At 39.9% G+C, this 21,963-nt stretch overlaps 1 protein-coding gene across 1 annotated transcript; it reads left to right on the forward strand.

Annotated features, from left to right (window-relative positions):
- Nucleotides 1-3,537: 3,537 nt before the first annotated feature.
- Nucleotides 3,538-20,017, forward strand: SLC25A17 (solute carrier family 25 member 17). The gene is made up of 9 exons (XM_050982643.1): nt 3,538-3,703; nt 7,449-7,509; nt 8,502-8,568; nt 11,066-11,217; nt 12,264-12,380; nt 13,062-13,207; nt 15,061-15,156; nt 18,891-18,973; nt 19,413-20,017. Exons 1-9 carry the CDS (start codon nt 3,548-3,550, stop codon nt 19,558-19,560), a joined length of 1,026 nt encoding a protein of 341 aa, XP_050838600.1. The 5' UTR covers nt 3,538-3,547; the 3' UTR covers nt 19,561-20,017.
- Nucleotides 20,018-21,963: the final 1,946 nt, after the last annotated feature.

Below are 21,963 nucleotides of genomic sequence, written 5' to 3' on the forward strand. Positions count from 1 at the left end.
TGCCCTTATATTTCTTGGACAGCTTCGCTAGGTCTGTATGTTCCAACAATAAAGTAAGTTGCTTCTAGAATATTGCAGTTGTGTTACCTGTTGATACTCTGTTTTCCTGTATAGAAAGGGCATAGTGTATTAAGAATATTGCTAAATACAGTAGAAATAGGGTAGAGTTATTTGGGTGCATGTTTATGATGGAATTCCAGACTGCAGAACAAACTGACTCTTTGGTGAAAGCTTCCCTTCACACAAGAGGGACAAAAGCCCAAAGAACAGCAGTAATGGGGGTCTGTGTCCTGTTTGAGGCATTCATCCCAAAAGCTCATGGACCTGATGGTGTGGTCACTTTTTGTGTAATTGTTCCCTGGATTTGCAAAGCTGCTCCTGCCTGCTTCAGTGACAGGAGATAGCCATTGACCTGTGTACACCTTAATTCTAAATTAAGGCCTGAGTCTTTTGTACGTAGGAGTGTGTCACAGGTGAGTTATTAAGAGTGTATCAATGTGGGTGTAAGTAAAAACATTTTATTAATGATTAAATGATGATCAAAGATAATTAATTGACACCTAAATGAAAAGGGAATGATGATAGAATTGTTATTAAGCAATAATTGAACAGTAATTAAACAGTGATTTAACAATGTTTTAAATTATTGTTTAAACAATTATTTACACTCTGGTCAAACACTCTACTACTTTCTGTACATCTAATAATTAAGCTATAGCTAGATTTATAAAAGCTGCAGCAAGTATACAGTATACTTTAAGGCTTAATGTAAAATGTCACTTTCCTCATTATAGATCTCAGATGTTTGGTAAGGGGGTTTTCAACCTCGAGCATTAACCTTAAGAGCCATCCCTGTCTGAAGGGGACATCATTGCTGAGCAGCCTGCTGCTGTACAGGAGAGCCTAGTGGGTTCATGGGGCCTACAGACATTTTTTTCCAGATTAAAATGTCTGACTTGTAGTCAGAGCCCCTTTTGGTGTATGTGCAGGTGTGCAGCTGTAGCAGTTTCAGTTCTGTCTAGTCTGAGCTCAGGCTGGTGCTGATCTCCTGATAAGAGAGGCCTGAACTCTTTGTTCCTAGATAAGATACTGCTTAGGATGATTGTCGAGGTTTGCATTGCAGGGGTGATTTCAGCCAGGTCTCCTTTTGGTGAACCAAAGTACTGTCACTCAGTTAGAAGAGGTGCAACCAGCACAGGGATCTTACATAAATAAAAAAATAAAAAAAGTGGTCTATCAATGGTATCAGTGTTGTCTAAAAGAATTGTAGTCTCCTCGGTTGCTGGTATCAGCATCTAAAGTCTGAGTACAGGAATGTGCTGGAGCACTGCACTGGAAAATGATTTTTCTCCAACTGAAACAGTTGGATTAGGTAGAGTAGCCTGTGTTCTTTATACCTGCCCTCCCTCAGAGAAAATAATGGGATTTTTTCACAGAAGGGTAGAGACAAGGGGTCTGTTAACAGCCACCTAATGAAGGAACATCTCAAAAGAGAATGCCTTACCCAAGGCATTGTGTGATAGAAACTCTTGGGAAGAGTGTAATGTTACAACTGCCCTGTCCTTGTTTAAGCAATGGATGGTATGGTGATTCCTACCACAGATGGAAGCACTAGCAGCTCTTGCACCTCAAACAAGAGGCAGCTGGGGAGTTGAGGCTGAAGGACTGGGAATTGTAATTATGGAGAAAAAGTTAGGAAGTTATTATTTCTTTCAGAATGAGAGAACAAGATACTATGGAGTTACAATAGAAACCAAAGAGCCCAGGAGTAACATGATACAAAGCTAAAATTCATTCCTATCTTTAATTATAGTCTTTCTGAAGTATAGGTGAAACTAACAAAAGGGGAGTGATTATTAACACGGACAACACCTTGAAGGAATCTGGAAACCAGTATAAGACATGAGAATGGCAAAAACCCAGCAGGATATGGACAGACATGGGGATCATCTCCCAAGTGCTGTTCTGAATTGGGGCATGTCCAAACTCATTTAATTTCCTCAGCTCCTTCATATATGTGGAACCTCTCCTACATAAAAGTTTAAAAGGAGGCTGTAGGATATTTTCCCAAACTGTGTGTCTGATAGCCTTGTCTCTGTGTGCCCTCACTGCAGTGAGCCTCAGCTCCCCTGTGCTTTGGCCAGCTACCTGGGTCTAGTGCTGTCTTGCTAGGACTTCTCACTCCAGCCTCAGCTACCACAGGAGATGTTCTGTTTGTAGTGGTGTGCTTCACCTGCAGGCTCTCAGCATGATAGCAAAGGGGGAGCAAGGGCTTGCAGACTGGGAAAAGGAGTAAACAAAATAGAATAATAGAATTGTTTAGTTTGGAAAAGGCCTCTTAGTTTGAGTCCAACCACAAACCCAGCACTGCCACATCCACCACTAAACCATGTCCCCAAGTGCAATATCTACATGTCTTGTAAATTCCTCTGGGGATAGTGACTCAACCACTTCCCTGGACAGTCTGTTCTAGTGCTGGCTAACGCCTGCATTAAAGAATTTCTTCCTATATCCAGTATAAACCTCCCCTGGCTAGCTTGAGGCTGTTCTTTCCTGTAGCTTCTTTGCTGGGAGAAGAGGCCAACCCACACCTTGCTACAACGTCCTTTGATGTCCTTTAACTTGTAGAGTGCAATAAGATCCTCCCAAAGGTCCTTTTCTCCAGGCTAAAGATCCCCTGGTGCTTGAAAATGCATCAGACTCGATGGGTCCACATGGAATAAGAAGAAATTATTGTCTTGAAAAAGTGTTACTTTGAAGAGACCAGACTTTAGGTAGGTAGAAGGGACTGCAGTTAGCAAAAAGCAGAATCAGAATGTGAAGTTCAGTATTGCTTCCTTGTTGTAATTAAATGCTTGTATTAAATGTTTGGGAATGGTTATCACAGAATCCCAAGAGGAGTCATGTTGGAAAGGGACCGCAGTGGGTCCAGCCTCCCCATTTGAGCAATGTCATCTCAGAGCCCAGGGTTGTGCTTCTGAGTCCTTTTCAACTCAGACTGTTCTGTGACTCTCAAGTGAAATGGGTAAAAAAAATTTTATAAAAGAGGAAATAATGGCCCTATTGCTATTAAATATGGCACAGGATTGTGTTCTTTAACATATTCAGTGAGGGAGATTCCACAACCTCTCTGAGCAATCTGTTCCCGTGTGTGGTCACTGCATACTAAAGAAATTCTTCCTCATATTCAGGTGGAACTTCATGTGCATTAGCTTCTGCCCGTTGCCCTATTGCTCTTGTCCTATTGCTTGGCACCACCGGGAAGAGAAGAGCCTGCATCCCTCCCCTCCCCACCCTCCCTTCAGATGCTGACAGCCACTGATGAGGTCCCTTCTTGGTGGTCTCTTCTCGAAGAGAAGCGAAGCTGCTGGTGGAAAGAAAAGGCGCTATCGTAGTTACAGAGGAAGGAACAGGAACGCCTTTCCCGAGTGCCCTGACGCTGGATTTTCCTGAAATTCCCCCCGGGCGATCCCACTCTCCTCCGCCGTTCCCCGCCCCGGGGCGGGCGCGGGGCGGGGCCGTGGGCGCACGTGACCGGGCGGGTGCCATGGCGGGCACGGGGGCTGCGCGCGGCAGCCCAGAGCTGGCCGCGGCCGGGGGGCCGCCGGGCCGCGCGGAGCAGCCACAGCCACAGCCGAGAGCCGCCGCGATGTCCTCCGTCGCCTCCTACGAGAGCCTGGTGCACGCCGTGTCCGGCGCCGTGGTGAGCGAGCGGGCGGGGGGCCCGGGGCCCGGCGGGCGGAGCGGCCGTGCCGGCCTGGCGGGGGGCGCGGGCCGCGGGCAGCCTTTGTTCGGCCGGGACGGGCCGGGGAAGCGGCGCGGGGATCGGCCAGGCTGGAGGCGGCCGCCGGGCCTGAGCAGCCGGAGCCATCTCTGAGCCAGCGGGAGCTGCCCTTCAGAAAGCCGGGTTGACGCAGCCGGAGCTGGGCATCCCTTCAGCGGTGAAAATGTAAGCTCGGGCAGAGGGGCAGCACCTCAGCTGTGCGATCCGAGAGCTGCAGCTAGCATCGTCCTCCTGCCACGGCCTCATACGAGCTTAGGGAGCTGCGGAGGGTGAGGCAGCGCATAGGCGCTAATCAAAATGTAAAGCGGGCACTGTGCAGCCGGAGGAGGTTTGTGTCGATCGCTGAATTTAATTTTTCATGTGGTGCTTGTAAATTAAAAAGTCGCATTTAATTTGTGTAGATTTCCTAGTGTGCCCAGCCCTTGAATTTTTCTTTTCAGAGTGCTAGCTCTAAAAAGTGACTCAGCCTTCTGCTTCCAACAGATTAAGAATTTTCGTGCACGTAGCATGTTGGATTGGCATACTGATGCATAGAAAGAACTCCTCGTGTCTCCTGTGGGATGAAAGTTGCTAAGTGTTATTGAACGACAAACACTAGAACAGGCTGCCCAGGGAGGTCATGAAGTCTCTCTCTCTGGGGACATTCAGAGCCCACCTGGATGCATTACTGTGTCACCTGCTCTGGGTGACACTGCTTTGGTGGGGGGGGGGGTGGAGTTAGACTGGGTCATCTCCAGGGGCTCCTTCCAACCCTGACAATTCAGTGATTCTGTTATAAACGCTGATTCTAAAAGGAAAAACAAGCCTCTAAGGGATGTTTTTGTTTTATTATAAATAAACACAAGATTTTTTTCCTGCTCTTTAAATTGTTTTAAGTCTGCTTACTTAAACATCAAAGGCAAGTGGGGATTTTGTTTCCTCTTTCAAAAACTGGAGCTTTCTCAAATGATCTCATTATTGAAATACTACCCATTTTCCTTTTGCTGGCTTCTACAGAAGTCAGTGATACTTTCTAGACCTTGCTGTTAGCTTCTTCCTTCAAATACAGATTGCTGTAGTCAGGCTGTGCCCCTGGACAAAGTTTGTGGTGTGAACCAAGCTTATAAATCCAGCCAGAGACTCAGAACTGTGTTGAGCTAACGCATCAGAAGCACATGTCAGACTACAACACGATAACTTTTGTTTGTATTCTAATATACTGAAAGCTGATATACTTTCTAGACAACCTAGACAAATTTGAGATGAAGGAATAGTTTTGTGAACAGTAAAAAAATACCCAACACAAAAAGGTGCTTGATTTCCTGTGAACTTTAATTGAATTACCGAAGTATTCTTTAACTCTGCATGTAGCTACAATATAATCTTCCTGTTGCAAAAGCTATAGGGGTGAGAATTTTATGGGAGTATTATAGAGCAGTCAGGCTGCTTCATTGGGTGAATGGTGGCTGAAAAACAGCAGTTAAACATTTTTGTGTGTTTCACATTTTTTGTTTTTACTATTTTTTTATAAATCTAAGCTTCAGGCTGTGGTCCTGCACACGTCTTTTTGGCAGCAGTCACCCCAGGCCATTTATTCTGGCCACCTCTTGGCTACTGCACAGTTGTTTATTGGGTGCTGTGACTGGCCAGTGAGCTGATGTGACTGAAGAAGTAGCCCAGTGGAAAAAGTTGGTTTTCAGCCAGACTAGTTTCTGTGTCTGCATCGTTGTGTAGTGCCCAGAAAGTTATGCCACCAGATTGGAGGAGGCAGGGGTGCAAATACAGTTGACCAAGAGCTGGGATTACACGGACCAGCCTGTACCTGTCCTTGTGATTATTCAGTGGTAATGTGACTTGGCAAACTACCAAGATCCACTGCTGACAGGGCGGTGGTGGGAAGGCTGACAGTGAAGCCTCACCCTTCCAGCAGTGCAGGCTAATACATGGCAGCATCTGTTCTGCACTCGCTAGTATCATTTTACCTGCTGGTCTCAATGCAGATTAGCAAGTCCCTCTTGAGAGCTTCTGTTGTTGGGGAAAGGACTGGTCCTGATTATCCCTCTTCACCTTTCTTCTAGCCATGAATTCCCTTCTCTTCCCTATGATGCTTCTGGCAGCCTCCTCATCATGTAGTTGAGTTGTTCCAAAACTAGGAGAAAAGTAACTTGGCTTTTCTATTTCCCTCAATTTAGCAAAAGAAGGGGAGAGGGTACAAATTGTTTTTTATGTGCCATGATCCGTTTGGTCAATTTAGTTGTCTCATGACATTCTCTTGAACTATAGTTCCATTTAAGTTTTAAGCCAGTTTGGCAGTCAAGCACTGGAACAGGCTGCTGAGAGGGGTGGTCAGTGCCCCATGCCTGGCAGTGTTTAAGAGGCATTTGGTAAATGCACTTAACATGCTTTAGCTTTTGGTCAGCCCTGAAGTGGGGTGGGGGCAGCAGGACTAGGTGATCATTGCAGATCCTTTCTATCTGAAATAGACTATTCTGTGTCTTCTGGCAACACATCCATTGTGTCCTCTGTGACACTCCCCAACTGTTTCCTCCTTTCCAGTTTCTAATTTTGAGTGCAAGTGTGTGTGTGTGTTGCTGCATGATGCATTGCATTGAGACTAGGATCCAGGATAAATCTCACTTTGGGAGGATGGAAGCAGGGGAAGGCTGGAAGTTGTAGTGACTGTGCAGTCTTGCTCTGTGCGTAGGTGTAACTGCGTTTTGAGGTTGTCTTCAAAACTGCAGTAATGCAGCTCCCATTAGGAGGAGCATTATGGCTCTTTCTGGCACTTTTTTTTTGTGCTGGCACTAACCTTCTAACTGAGATATACTTTTTAGAAATACTCAGTCAGATGGGTTCATTAATCTACTTGCTCTCCAGCTGGGAAAAACTGGGTACATGGTAGATGAGAATGATACAACACAGGACTAGTACATGCGAGAGCAGAATGAACTGTTTTGGCAAGAGCCCAAAGGAAATGGGTTAAAATAACCAGGTAATTGTGGCCAAGTCTTACATCTGCTACCTAGTGTTAAAAAAATTGGAGAAACTGAAGTCTGGTTAAGACTTCAACCCAGAATTGTTTCAGTGTGGAAACACTACCAGAAAATTGATCCTCTGTTGCTGGTTAGAGAGCTAGGTCCAAGCAGCCTGCTGAGGAGCTGGAGTACTTCCAGAGGCAAAGTTCACTTAAATGTATGGCATAAGACAGCTGTAGAAAAGCTCAAGTCACACTGTGCATTGTAGTTTAAAATGCAGCATTGAGTGACTTGCTGTATTCCAGGCCTTCCCAATATTTGAACAGTTTGCATGACTGCTAATAGAAGAGGTGCCGCAGCTTTAGCAGCCACCTGATGCATGGAAAACAGGGCATTTTGAGGCTAATAGGAGGTAGAGAAAGTTCAATGTTTATTTTCTGATGCCACTAGATCAACTTCCGGGCTTCAAAAACTTTCCCTTTTGACAAAAAGCTTTTTATGGTTTTAATTTTAGCTTGATCTAATGCAAGAGAAAAATAACCCTCATTTGTAAGTATGGGACAAAAAATGTGTTATGTGTGGAGTTTATCCCCTTTTTAAACTTACTAATCAGACTGACTTGTGGGCAAGAAGTGAAGGGTTATGAAGAGTCTTACAGGCTCTGTATAGGCAATTGATACACTATGCAGCCAGTTTATTTTGTTTTTCAGGGCAGTATGACTGCAATGACTGTATTTTTTCCTTTGGATACAGCTAGACTTAGACTTCAGGGTAAGTGTCAAAATCTAGTTTCTTTGTGCAATGGCATTTCTGTTCATCTTGGCCTGGGCACTTGTAAGGGTGGTTGTAGTGGGGATGGTCTACATGAACAGGAGTCTTACTTGTGTCACAGTAACATTGTTTTTCCAGCTAAAGGTAATTCTTCCTTTTGAAAGTTGGGCAACCTTTTAATTAGCTGAAAAGGCTGTGTGCTGTATGACTTTTAAATGATTATCAAAGACCAAAGACAAAAACAAAGATGCAAGATTTCATAGGATTATATTTGTGTGGTATTGTTTTTGGCTGCTGAGAACACTTCAAAATGCAGGGGCAATATAATGAAAAACAAGTCTAGAATTATTCAGAGGGTGGTTTAAAGAGAAAAGCCAGGGTTAGAATTGGGATTAGGAATATCTAATGTTTACAGAAATGCATCTGGAATATGAACTGTTTTCTGACACTCTGTCTTCTAATCTAAAGTCACAGACTCAGCAAGCATTTTAGAACTATGGCTAAAGCTCTGTTAAGAGCTGGAGGCAGATTATTAGCCAGGCTGTCAGAAGTATGTGGTTGAGAAATGAATAGCTTTCAGTGCGGGAAGAGACTGCCTGGCTAAGGCTTAGCTGCTTGCAGATGAGCTGTAGGAGATTGCTCTGCTACTGGTGCTAGTCTGCTGTCCAAGGAATAATTTTGAGAGCAGTTAGGCAGGCCCAATTCTAGCTCTCTCCCTAAGGGGAATGTACTTTTAGTTCATGTCACACCTATTAGGAACTGGTGATTATAGATACTCTGGAGCACAACAGAACCTGTCAGTCTGAGGAAGAATAAAAAAAGAAATAGCCTTACCTAGCAAATGAAAATAAGGAGAAATAGGGTATTTCTATCCTTTATGAAGAAGAAGAAACACGTGCTTGTAGGGTATATTCAGAATTGCAAGGATAAGGACTTGAAAAAGAGTGCTAAAAATTTGAATAATCTAAAAGTCTGATTGTTTTGCTTTCCAGTTGATGAGAAGCGGAAGTCAAAGACAACACCGGCCGTCCTTTTGGAAATAATCAAAGAAGAAGGCCTGTGAGTAGCTACTGATTTTCTGTTTGTCTTCATGGAGATAAGCTCTAAAACTCATTTGAATATGCTTTTTTAGTGGAACACTTAGCCTGTATCTATGTGGACAGATTTTTATTCCAAATTGAAATGTCTTCACATAAGTGTGATATGACTTGCATAATCTTATGTGTTCATCTTTAGCTAACTAGGATTAACTTTCTTGAGCACCTTATGCAATTGATCTGTTCAGTGATGTAACTGTGCCTTCATTAGTGAGGTAGCTGTGCCTCCTCAGAAATGCAAATGTACCTTCATATACCTGATCAGCCAGCTTTGTCTGCCTGGATTCTTGGGTGTGTCCATTTCTCAATAATCAAGATGAAACTCCTGGATAACTGAGCTACTTTCAAGAGAACTGAGACATGTTTCCCATTTGGAAAGTTTTTATTTTCTCCTAAGCATGTAGAAGTAAACATATCACACTTTATGCTGGTGGGATTCAACATCTGTCTAAAAGGAGTTAACTTTCAGCTGTGCTGTGCTTTAGTATTTGTCATAGTCTGAGCTGAGCTGGCTGGGAAAAACAGTTTTATGTCTGTCCTTGTTAGAAGTATTTTCTGTACGGAATCCCTGGAACTCCTAAGTAGATGAGTGCTTCCAGGACATTAAAGCTGAAAAAAGTTTAACTTGGCCCATAATGCTGTGTCACCTTTGAACTTGGGCAGATGTATGCATGAGGAGTTTTCTGCCAGCTGATCTCTCTTGTTCACGTTCCCACATTACCTCTGTCACATGAGGGTGGCAAGTAAACTTCAATTAAAAAAAAAAAAAGGAAGTTAAAAAAGTAAATGTTAAAAAAAAAGAAGTTAAAGTTAAAAGTTAAAAAAGAAAAATGATGTAATTAGCTGAGGGGAAAAGACTGCAAAAGTGGTCATCCTACTTTGCCTGTGAAAGAGAAAAATCAGTAGCTCTGGCAGGAGAGGAACATTGCTTCTTCCAAAGGTACTGGAAAGGCCTGGCAAAGCCATGGTACTAATTTAGAGAAGTGTCTGAAGTAACAAAAAAAAGTCCAAACAACAACAAATCTGAAATATGATGTAAGATCATAAACATCTTGTTCACATTAGCTTGTAGAGTCTTGTCTCATTGCCATACTTTGTGAGACTGCTTCTCTCATCTAGATAAAGCAAATAGGCTGAGCTAAAGGACTTGCTGCAGAAGTTTATCAAACAACTTCTTCCCTGCACTTCCATTCTTTCTAAGTGATCTGAAAGGTGTTCACTAGTGTACACCAAGTTTTTCTCAAGATTGCAGTGAATCATGGATGCTTAAGTCATTAAAATAAACTTAAGTCATTAAGTTTAAAGTCATTAAAATAAACTTAAGTCATTAAAATAAACTCACGAGTTTTGTTTTAGTTTCATGTTTTATACTACAAGATGTTTCATTTGAAAATCATCAGAAGTCATTCTTAATAAATCAACCAAGCCCAAACTAACACTCAGTAAGAGGACATAAACCCTAGAAGATGTTTCTCTCTCTCTTTTCCAGCATAGAAGAGATAGGTAATATAGAAATTGTTTTAATTTGGGTTATGAATAACTGCATAGTCAGTTAATTTGTAACTGTATGGTTAGCTAAGCCTGTAACTTCAGAAGCAGTTGTAACAATAAGATGTATTCCCAGCTCCATGGGAGGGAGGAGCACTCAATGGATTTGAGATGAAAAAGTAGCATTTACATTTTAAGAAAAGTCAGATAAGGTGTTTACTAGCCTTGCATCTTTTACAGTCTTATTGGAGATCCTTAAATTCTACATACTCCCAGTATTTAATGAATTCTAAAGAGCCTCCATAGTTACTGCTGTTGGGGTAATTTTTTATGCTTTTAACATGATACCAGCTCTCTACCTGTTCTGTGCAATTCCAGTGAAGGTGTGTATCATTATCTTTTTTTGATGTGTTGTAGAACATGTTGGGAATGTGGGACAGCTGTTGAAGTGTCCCTGTTTTACAGGATCATCAGGCCTGTCAGAGAAGGGAGATTTGTTAGGTGGATGTTATGAAATCATTCCTAAATCAAGACATTCCTAAATCAAGGTTTAGATGATAATTCAGCTTTTTGTCTGTGATTAATCTAGTTAAATTTACCTAGGTAATGTCTTTTTCTTACTTACCTGACTGATTTGCCCTAGATTTTACAGTAAGGCATTTGTTAGAAATTCTTCCCACCTGTGTAGCTTCTGTCCCCAGGTTGCATCCTTTGCCAAACTCTCTTAGGAGGAGTATATGAATTTCAGTAACTAATGTTCAATTTTTAAATTTTGTGTGAGAATCCAGATACTTAACTCCTGAGTAAGGAAAAAAAGTATGGTTTGTTACCATTGCTGATAAAGACATATCTAGGTAGTACTTCCTGTAGTCTACAGCATTGATCTCTGGGATCCTCCACCAACACATAAAATCAGCCAGATCACATAAATACTTCACTGATTCTTACTGTGACCTTTTGCTCTCCATTAGGTTGGCACCATATAGAGGATGGTTTCCTGTTATCTCCAGCCTTTGCTGCTCCAATTTTGTTTATTTTTATACATTTAATAGTCTTAAAGCCCTCTGGGTCAAAGGTCAGCATTCAACCACTGGAAAAGACTTGGTGCTTGGGGTTGTTGCAGGTAATACTTTAAAATCTCCATTTTGTCAAGAATGTATTTTTGGTATGTTCTATCTAATGATTTTCTTTATGAAGTCCTTTGGAGGCCACACTAAGTGCTGACCCCTCCCACTGTATGCAGACCTGCTTCTTTCTGATTGCTCCTCTGTGTCATCCCCGCCTCCTAAGGAGTTGCATAAACCATGCCTGTTGTGAATTCTGGCACAAAGCACAGTGCTCTTGTGGCTTAGGATGATATTTGTGTCTGATGTGGTGCTTACCATGTATCTAAGCATCAGCACTAAGATGCTAAAGTGGCAGGGAGAGGTAGAGGTGATAGTTGGGTTTTTTCCAGAGGAAAAGATATATGCCAATTCTGAATTAATTTTAATTACAGTAAGAGATTTTAATGTAAGCATTTGGGTGTCAGTTTCCAGACATGGTTTTGGGTTGTCACCTGAAAGTGACAGGAAGTTCCTAGATATATGCAGGTCCAGTGCTACCATATGCTCTTTTTTATTCTGTCCTCTTCTGTGAATGCTGCAGTGCCTTCTTTGACAGGATGATAACATTTGTGACTTTCTAGCACACCCAGTGTGAAAAGTTACCACTGTGGGCTTTGTGTTTGCTAGTGATACTCTTCTGGGACTTTTGCTCATGCAAATGCATAGAATCAAGCTAATTTTAAAAAACCCAAAAAACCAAAACAAAAACAAACAAACAAAAACCTGTAAAAAGACCCCTGGCTTTGGGGTTTTTTTGGGGGTTGGGGAGTAGTTGGTAGTTTCTTATACTTTCAGTATAGCTATAATGACTGAATAGCTGGTGTAAGTAAGGAAGGAAATTTTTAAGCTGCCTATATATCTGTGGTAAAATTCCATATATTTTGGAACAAAGGCTTAGGAATTAGGGTATGAATTATTTACTTTTCCCATATGCTTTGTTGGTTTTATTCCCTCTTCCTACCAGAAAATTCAGTAGCATATGAATCAGGGGGAGAAAAGGGGATAAGAAAACATTTCAAACCTTCTGTTTCATGCTGATTTTCTTTGTGCTGTTTTGTGTTAGGAGTGGTGAATGTACTCCTGACCACCCCTCTCTGGGTAGTGAACACACGCCTGAAGCTGCAGGGAGCAAAATTCAGAAATGAAGACATTGTACCAACCAATTACAGAGGCATAATAGGTAAGCACCTGTTGTTGTCTTCAATCGAAGAGAAGTTCATGAAATGAAATGTATCAAGGACTTTGAAGACTTTCATTCATGTAACTGATTTCACCCTGTAATCTCTATGCTACTCTGTCACTTTGCAGTCATTGAGTTTTACAGGAAACTGGACTTGGCTATTTGTGATGGTAATTAAGAGTTTGCAGTGTGCACTCATGTAACTAAAATACCTGTTGCAGGGGCAGATGTGTTATCATACAGATAATGGAGCAATAGTGAGCCCCATGAAGTGGTAGCTGGGAGTCTGAGTTTGGACAGTCTGAAAATTAAACTTCACTCACCTTAATCTCTTAATTACTCACATGTTCAGGCTGTCCTTCTTTTAAAACCAACCAAATAACATTACTGTTACTTTGAAGAAGGTTTGGAAGACCTTGATGTGGATGCCACACTTGTAAAAAAAAAGGGGGGGTGCTGCCTGAGCAAATGATTAGTTTTGTTTATGTTAATGGTGATGCAAATAAGATCCTCCTTTGTCACTACCTTTCTCTAAACTTCTGGATTAAAATGGAAATTTAATTAAAAATGCTTGCATAAAGGACTTCGAATATTAGGCTTTAAGAGTAACTTCTTATATCTTTTATATTCAGAGTTTTGTACTCAAAATATTGATGATTTTTTCCTCACCTTTTGTCTCAGATGCCTTTCATCAAATAGTCAGAGATGAAGGAGTCTTAGCTCTGTGGAATGGTACTTTCCCCTCCTTGCTGCTGGTCTTCAATCCTGCCATACAGTTTATGTTTTATGAAGGCTTTAAACGAAAGCTGTTGAAAAAGCAGCTGCAAGTGAGTATGTTTTGAGGCCAGATGTTGAACATGCTCTGTTACAAGACAGGTTTTTTGATATGCATCATTTGAACAAATTCAGAATATGGGTTTGGTTTTGGTTCTAGTATTTTCAAGTGATTTTTGGAATTAGTGTGTCTAAAAAGTGTTCAGCATCATGAAATGAGAGGGGAATCTTTCATGTCCCTAGGGAAGCGATTCCTGTAATTAATTCTTCTACCTGTAAAAATAGAACTGAACCTCTTGTCCACATTCCTTGCATATGTTCACAAGTCTTGATTAAAAGTAGAGATTTCAATTCTAATGTATCTTTTATAAGTATTTACATAGTGACTGTTTTGAAGTCTGCTTTTAACCCTTTTTGCAGTAAATAATAACCCTTTTTTTTCCTTGAAGACCTCAATTTTTCAATGTAATTTTTCTAGGGATGGACACTAGAATTAAATGTTGCAGTAGCATTGCAACCATTCCTTCCTGATTTTCTAAATAGAAATGCAGTTGCTTTTCTGTCCCTGCTTTATACTGCTCTTCTTTTTCCTTATTCTTTTTCCTTGTCTATATCAGATATAGAATCTCAGCTGAAATCATGTTCTTTTTATGTTCCAGCAAACTGGAAAGCATTTGTATTACATTTTCAGATAATTCATAATGTAATATATCTTTAAGATGCTTTGCTGTTAATTTGTTATTTTAAAATGTTAGGCTATACCAGTATGTTACCAAGCCATCTTTTTTTTCCCCAAGACATAGTGAGATTATTTTTACATGAGATTTTACATCATCAATGAGGCTTGGGTTTTTTACTCTTTAGTTAATACTGCAGCTGTAGCACCCCATTTGTACCTGATGGATCTACTATGTTACATTATGCACATTTTTTGAGTGATGAGCTTAGCTTCCATCTGTATAGTTCTTGTTGGCTAATAACATTTATGTATTTATTTCTTGTGTTTCTTTTAAGTTACTTAGTTCCACCTTAAATTAGGGCATTTCTTTGTCCATGGTCAGTGAAGAGGGGATATATTTTTTTTTCCAGCTAGGAATAGTAATTTTTATTTTGAAAAACATTTTTCTTCCTATTTGGTCGTTTCCTGGTAGTCCTAAATATATCAGGTTGACCTTTTTGAAAATGTGCATGTGTAAGTGTATTTTTGATTGCAATCAATATATTTTAGAATATATTTTGAGCATGTTTTGATATGGGCATCTACTTATGTTCAGTGATTAATTCTCACTGTAAGACTGAGATGCACTGTAATCAGCATAGGCTGTAACAATGTATTTGGTGCATCCCGCAGCTTTGGAGCTGAGGTTGGGCTTCAGCAGGGGTTCTTAACTCAAAGGGGATGAGATTTTTAGCCTATGGCATCAAGACTAAAATTCTGCCTGGGAGTGTAGTGGTTATGTCTCAGGAATACAGAGTGATGTTCAAGGAATCTTTTTCTGTCACCTTTTCACAAGCACTGAATGACTTTTTTGTTTCACTGTTGCAAAAACTGAGATGCTTATTGATGCTTATTGGTATTATAAATGATACTTCCTTATCTTTTGTCTACTTTTGGTGCTTTGAAGGGGTCTAATTGTATGGCCTTCTATCAACAGTAGTCTAGTTATATTGAGAAATGCAAAAACAGGTAGAATTTACAAATAAACTTAAGATGTGGGAAAGTAAGTTAGTTGAACCATAACCAACTCTTTAAAATGAGAAGACCCTGAGATTTCATGAAATCTTCATGCCAAAAATCCTTAGATAATCTGGTAGCAGGTACCAGTACAGAATCCCCAAGTACAAATGGGTAATTGTCTGTTTTGGTACTATGTGAAAGTAAATTTGTTCTTAATCTATTGACCAGCTCACATCTTTGGATGCTTTTGTCATTGGTGCAGTAGCCAAAGCAGTTGCCACCACCCTCACTTATCCTCTGCAGACAGTACAGTCAATTCTGCGGGTAAGTCATCATTTCATTTCGTGGCTACTCTGTCTCTAACTTGGTCTGTATCATGCAAGCCTTGTTCACATGGCTTGTTTTTATTTGTGTTAATGGACCCATTGTTTTGGGAGGCATTTTTCCCAGTGCAGGTCACTGATTAGAATGGCTTTCCTCTTTGGTTTTGACTGAGCTTGATATACTGGTGCACATTTGTTTGAAATTGCTGATAGGATTGCCAGTGTATTGTATTGGTATAGTGTCCCACAGAAACTGATGCATTGTACTGCTTTTAGGCACTACAAAAATGTACATTTACTTCTTGGAATATAAATGGAAAATGTGTCAAGTGGGAAGTTAAAATTAAATCTTCTAAAACCAGTCTGTTTCCAGATGACCTATGGTAATTTAAAAAAAAAAAAAGAGTTCTATTCATAGGTTTTGTTGTTGAGATGATGGTCTGACCTTGTCAGTGTCCAGAATGTGATTCATCAGGGGAAGCTGAGCTCCCTCATAAATAATATCTTTAGCCACTTGCCTGGCCATGTAGGCTAATTGTAGTGGTAATGGAAACACTTGCATTTATTCTGACTTGCAATTTGTACATAGGCTGGATAATGCTGCTGCTTTCAGAGTGTACCAATGTTGTTGTAATATTGACACAAGACCATACTGGGGAGTTAGGAGGGAAGGAGACCTGGCCATGTGTAAGCATATTGTACTTTAATTTGTGTGTTTTAAACTCTGTAGCAGTTAAATATTAATAAGTGTTTCCTACATGAAATATATTTTCCTAAGTAAGGAGGAGCCTTAACTTGCCTCTACAGTAAAGCTATTGTGTATGTTCTAAAACTTGGACAAATTTGGAGATTGAGTTGAATTACTGAAAACAAGCCTTCCATGCTAAGAGTATCACTTTTCAGACCTTTCTAATAAGGGAGTTTTCATGTTAATTGTTCATCTGGAAAAAGTAATTTTCAAGCAAGTTTTGTAATAATTTCTAACTCTCTAATTAGAGTGTAATAAATGTATCTTGATTTTTCATAACCTATAAAAAGGTAATTAGGATGCTATGTTTCAAAGCAAGAGGATTTGAATATACTTATGGTGTAATTTTTATCAGCAGTCATCTTTTCTGAAGTTTTCAGAATTTTTGATCAGCTGAACTGGTGCTTTCTTTCAAAGCCTTATCCTGTTTTAACAGCCTGGACACATCTTAGTAGTAGCTAAACTAATAATACAGACTTCTGTTACTGGAGTGGCAGATACAGGAAAACATTTAAGCAAAAATAGCTCTGTTTGGATAAGTTGCAACATCAGTCTGTTTTTAATTTGTGATGCTCCTGTTTCCTCCTGGTGTGAAGGAGAGCTGGAAGGAAAGTTGGAGTGCTCTGTTTTAGCCTGAGCATTGCACAGCAGTGCAGCAGCCACAGAACAGCTTCAGCCCTCATTCCTTTCCATGTTTCCTAGACAAGTGGTTACTGTCTTGAGGCTTCATGTTTTTTCTGTCTCCATTTAGCTTTTTGAACAAAATTCTTCTGACTTTTAATGACAGTGTAAAAAGAAAAAAAAAATCCGTTGCCAGTCCATCCTCTCTCTGTGATGATAGGGAGCACAAGGATCCTGTCTCTAGTTCTGCAGTGACTAGGGGTGATGTCTGTCTCTTTGCTCTATGAAAGAATAGCCAGGAGCCCTGAACACATCTGTTGAGGACAGAAGAGATGTATGTCTGTGACATCTGTGCTGTCCAGTTCAGACTTGCTATATTTTGTGATGTGTTTTCTAATCTAAAGTTGGCATGGTTCTAGTTGATGAAGTTTTTGTCACTCACACTAAGTGATGTTAAAAAAGAAGGTTATGAGTAAAGGCTTAGTATTTTCAGAACTAATATTCTGCATTAAAAAAAAAAGTTGGAGGTTTTTTTTAAAACAATCTTAGCCGATTTGCACACAAACTAATACAAGCTCAATATAATTCATATAAACTTACACATTGTAACTAAGTTCTGTCATCAAACTAGTAGAGAACTTTTTCTTTTCTTTTTAACCTTAAACCTTTAGAAACTTACTCTTTTTTAGAACTTATTGGTGATCTTTGTAATAAAGTCTCTACACCTTTGCTTTCAACTCTTTGGCACAGTTCTCTTCTTACTGTCATATAATGAACAGTTATCCTGTGTAATTGACAGTGGTAGCAGCTTACAGCTTTGCCATTGGTATCCCTTCTCCCAGTCATTAAAACTATGTGACACTGGTGTTACTCATTATGCAGTGAAACTGTTCTTTGGCCTGTGTGTCAGTAAAGAGCAGATAAATTAAATTTGCCAATTAAATGGTACAGCAATACCATTAATGTTCTCAGTGATCCCAGAAGAAAAAGTTCTCTTTAAAATGGAAGTCTTTTTTTCTCTGTCATAGAGAATGCTAATCCCTTTGGGAAGTCTTCTGCAGTAAACACTGAAGTGTTAACATCCTAGTGAAAAGTTAGTGATTTTCTTCTCTCTTATGACCCTTTGTAGTACAAAAATTGTCCAGTGGTGGATTAAAAAGGAGAATGAGGCACCTAATGGTGGTGTAGTGTGGAAGCCTGTGTGTAATGTGGGCAGTGACTGACACTGTAACTTGGAACCTAGTTAGCAATTTCTGGGGAGTGTGTCTGAGTCTGTGACAATAGTTCTTAACACTGATTTGTCAATATCAAATGGGTAGTTGCTGATGAAAACATTGTGGATTTTGAATCTATATTTACCTAATAACAGGAGATTTCCACTAGCGTTCTCATGCTGCTGTTTCCACCCAAGTTATTAAAACACATAGTAAAGGAACCTGTATCATCCTAGCATTCTCTTAAAATTTCTGCTGCCTAAATCAGCTGGCATACTTTACCTACTGTCAATGGTAATTTCTTACACATAAGAAATAGCAGTTGCCTCAACATGTTCTGGGAAAAAACTCTTCCAACATGCAGTTACTCAAGTTCACTGTTCTTAGCACAGAAGCTTAATACAATCTTCAAAAGCTATTAGGCTGTGCTGGTACAAATACAAGTGTACCAACTCTTGTATATTAATAATTCATACCTGCAGCTTGCTGGCAGTACTGTCAACCTGTATCAGATTAAAGTATCAATGAATGCTTGAAAAGGAGTTGCTGAAATTGCTAGTTTAATTCTACAGCAGCAACTATCATGCCTACTGAATACCAGCTTGGGCATAAGCAAGTGTCGTGAGTAAAAAAGAAATATTGTTTATGTCAGGTAGGTAGATGAAACAATTTTGAATTCTTCCACAGCAGTTCACACATAAGTGCTCCAAGACCATTGCTGGGCAGATGAATTGTGTGTTTGACAATGCAATCTCAATGTAGTAATGATTTGCAGGTGTGTGAGGGTCTGAATCTTTGTGAAGTCAAAGCTGAGAAAGCCAGAAAGAACTTGCTTTGAGTGTCATATCCCTACTAAGACTCTGCAAATTTTGCTATTGAGATCTTGAAAACTGCTTCCTCCAGAGCAACTGAAAGACAGGAAATATTTGTTAGAATCCATTTTAAAACAAAACTAAATTACAGTAGTATGTACAGTTTTAATGTTTGCAGTGTGAGCTTTGGCCTCTGTTCTCTGCTGGTAATTATGTAATGTGGAAAATGTTTTAAAGAGGTTTAAAGTAGGGTAGGCTCTCCAGATTTCATGCATGTATGATGTTCTCTGCCAAGCCCAGTGAGGAAACAGTACAGCAAAATACTCTTCCTTTTTTTCAGTTTGGACGTCACAGGTTGAACCCAGAGAACCGAACACTGGGCAGTCTTAGAAATGTTCTTTACCTTCTTCAACAGAGAGTGAGGTGAGCTTTCCCATTTTATTTCTCCTCCCATGATAGAGAGGTTGTGAAACTGTTTCTGGGTCTGGATTTTGTTTCCTTTTGCCTCCTTTAAACTTGACATTTGAGTCAACCTGGTTTTTGTAATATATTGTAGAGTAAGCCCATAAACCCAGATTCTCCTAAATGTCTGTACAGTAAGTGACATCAAGGATACACATGGATATTAATTCATTTCATCTCTCAACTTGAAAAGAAGCCGGTTTCTTGCACAAAAGACCTTAAATTTCTTCAGAATTTTTTCTTTAAAATATTACTAACATAGCTGGCTTAAGGTCAATAATGGGTTTAAGATTCCTACAGATGGTCATTAACTTGTGATATTGATTCTTTGTAGTGTACTGATTGACTTACAGAAAGCTATTCATGCTTGTTTCCCTGTTTGTTTTTTTCTCCTCCTTAGGCGTTTTGGAATAGTGGGACTCTACAAAGGCCTTGAAGCAAAGCTCCTGCAGACAGTCCTTACTGCTGCTCTTATGTTTCTGGTGTATGAGAAACTGACTGCAGCAACCTTCACAGTCATGGGACTAAAGCCCTCACACAGACATTGAAGAGGAACCTATGCCAAAGATTCTGGGCTCTAGAAAGCACATTCCATTTCTGAGACCTGGCTGGTCTCAGAAAGGGTCCTCACTTTCTCTGCTTCTCTTTTTAGCCACCTTTATCCCCCAGTAATTGGAGAAATCTGGAATATGCTCTATAGGAGCTGTTGCCACAAATTCAGGGATAGCCCATTCCCTATTGTTCTGTATACTCACCGTGTTAAGAAAAGAAACAGAGACCTCGTTTAAGCACTGGACTTGAAATTTAAACTATTATGTGATTTGGTTATTTGGTTGATATTCTTGGCAAGAATGACTATCTCTCACTATACTTTCTTCTTTGCCCTCAACTATTCTTGTATCTTTATCTTCTGTCAGCAGCTGGTGGGGCTGGCTTTGTGTTATTTTCCTTGACCTGTGTTTGTCACTTCATATTTGGTTCATTAAAATAATTCATAAAGAATAACATTTTTGGTATGGTTTTCTTTTACCTGCAAGTATGTTTGTGGCACAGGATCTGATGTTGCCCCCAAATAATTGGTGCTGAGGTCTCTGAAGTGCTGGAATGGATATTACAAGTGAGTGTGCAATCTTCTTTTTGAATCCAGCTATTTTGAATCTTGAAAATTTTGAATGCAGGTACTGGCTAGATTGGAGGAATATAACCTCTTGCTTTTTCAAGCTGAGTCCCTCAAGCTGCCTCAAGAAAATGGGCTTGCTACGGAAATACATGATGTTTTGTGCCCTATTCTTTGTGAGAGTATGTGAATTCACTCCTTGTTCTTATGCAGATAGGGGGCTCTGCTTCAGAAATGCTATGTCTGCTCAAAAATGTGCTTTGTTTATTTTTCCACTGATATTCCCAGACCATAAAGCCTAAAATGTATATATTCTAACATGTGTATGTTGTTTTTGCATAGTTTTGGTCAGTATTCCTGGACTCAGTTGTTAAGTTGGCAGTAGGATTGTTCTGAAGAACAGTTTCCTATTTGAAGTATTGAGAAATTTCATGGCAGTTGTAACACCAAGAATGTCTAGAAGGAGAAGACCTGAATGCTGCAGGAAGTGGCTTACCAAATTGCGAAATGGCACCTGCTTCTGGAGTCTGAATTGAGTCCATTTTAAGAATTAAATTGTAAAATAGTTCTGCAGATAATGTCTTCTGAACAAGAATAAGTTCCTTTTTTTAAGACAATTGAGAGTATCTATGCAAGAATGCCCTTAATTCAATGGTGCTTGACTTCCAGTCCAAGTAGGATTTACATAGGCAAGTAAGAATAAAAAAGTGCAATGAGCTGTAATTATACTTTGTTAAAGGATGAAAGTGAAAGATCGGAGACCTCACTACTGGAAAAGAATGAATCACAATTCTGAAAATTTCAGTGAAAATAACTTTTTTTTACTGAAATGAGGTGCCACGTGGAAAGGTAGTCTGCTGTCACTTGGGTGTTTTTAATGAGAAATTTGGAATCAGTAGTATGGCTCTTGATAAGCTACCTCACCTCGGAATTCCTGCTGCCAGAATCATTGTGGGGAAGCAGAGTGGTTCTCATGCCAGTCTGGCTGAAATCTGTGTGGCTGCCAGGAGCTGGAGTTCAACACCTCGAACCTTTCTGCTCTGTGGCACGAGGGAGCAATTCCTGCAGAAGTCTTTTTCTGGTTGCTCTACCTAGAAGAAGAAACTAAATGCTTGCTAGCATTTATTAGCCAAAAAATACTTGTCTACCTGCCAGTGTGGATTCAAAGGGATAAAGTATTTCCTTTTTGCAAAAAAGCTGAATACAGAAGCCCTGTGTGAAAGTCTGCTGGTCTTGGCTGTGTCTGTGTTACCATTAAGCCTGGAACAGACATTCTGCCCTAATCTCTCTACTTGGCTCTGCTGACCAATTATAATAAAACAGTTTCATAGAGGAGTGAAAGCAAAAGTTACTGAAGCTGGGAGCATCTCTGGTCTTCTTTTAATGGTTGACCTGTGGCATTTAAAACTTTTTTTGCTTCTGCATTCTCTGGTATTGATTTAGACATTAAACTGAAATAACTGAAAAAGAACTTAAACTTGCATGACTGAGCCAAAATGCAGATGGTTGAGGAATTAAGTCATTTATTCATTTGGCAGGCAAATGTTCATGTTGCAGCTGGTACCTCTACCTAAGTTCTCCGATGTAGTTTGAACAGATGATGACATTTCTGTTAGACTGCCTAAAACTATTTCAGCATTGGTGAGTATTTTTGACATAAAAAAAACCCCCCATAATTTATCGAAGCAAACTATGAGAGACTATTTTTAATCTTGGTACTTGAGTTGTAATTCATCCTTCGTGGATAAATACTGTCCAGAAATGAAAACTAAATAAAATAATTCTATTCTATTTTAAAATACATAAATTGTCATTTTCTGCTGTCTCTCTCATA

The sequence above is a fragment of the Serinus canaria genome, chromosome 1A (genome assembly GCF_022539315.1).
Source record: "Serinus canaria isolate serCan28SL12 chromosome 1A, serCan2020, whole genome shotgun sequence".
NCBI lineage: Eukaryota > Metazoa > Chordata > Aves > Passeriformes > Fringillidae > Serinus > Serinus canaria.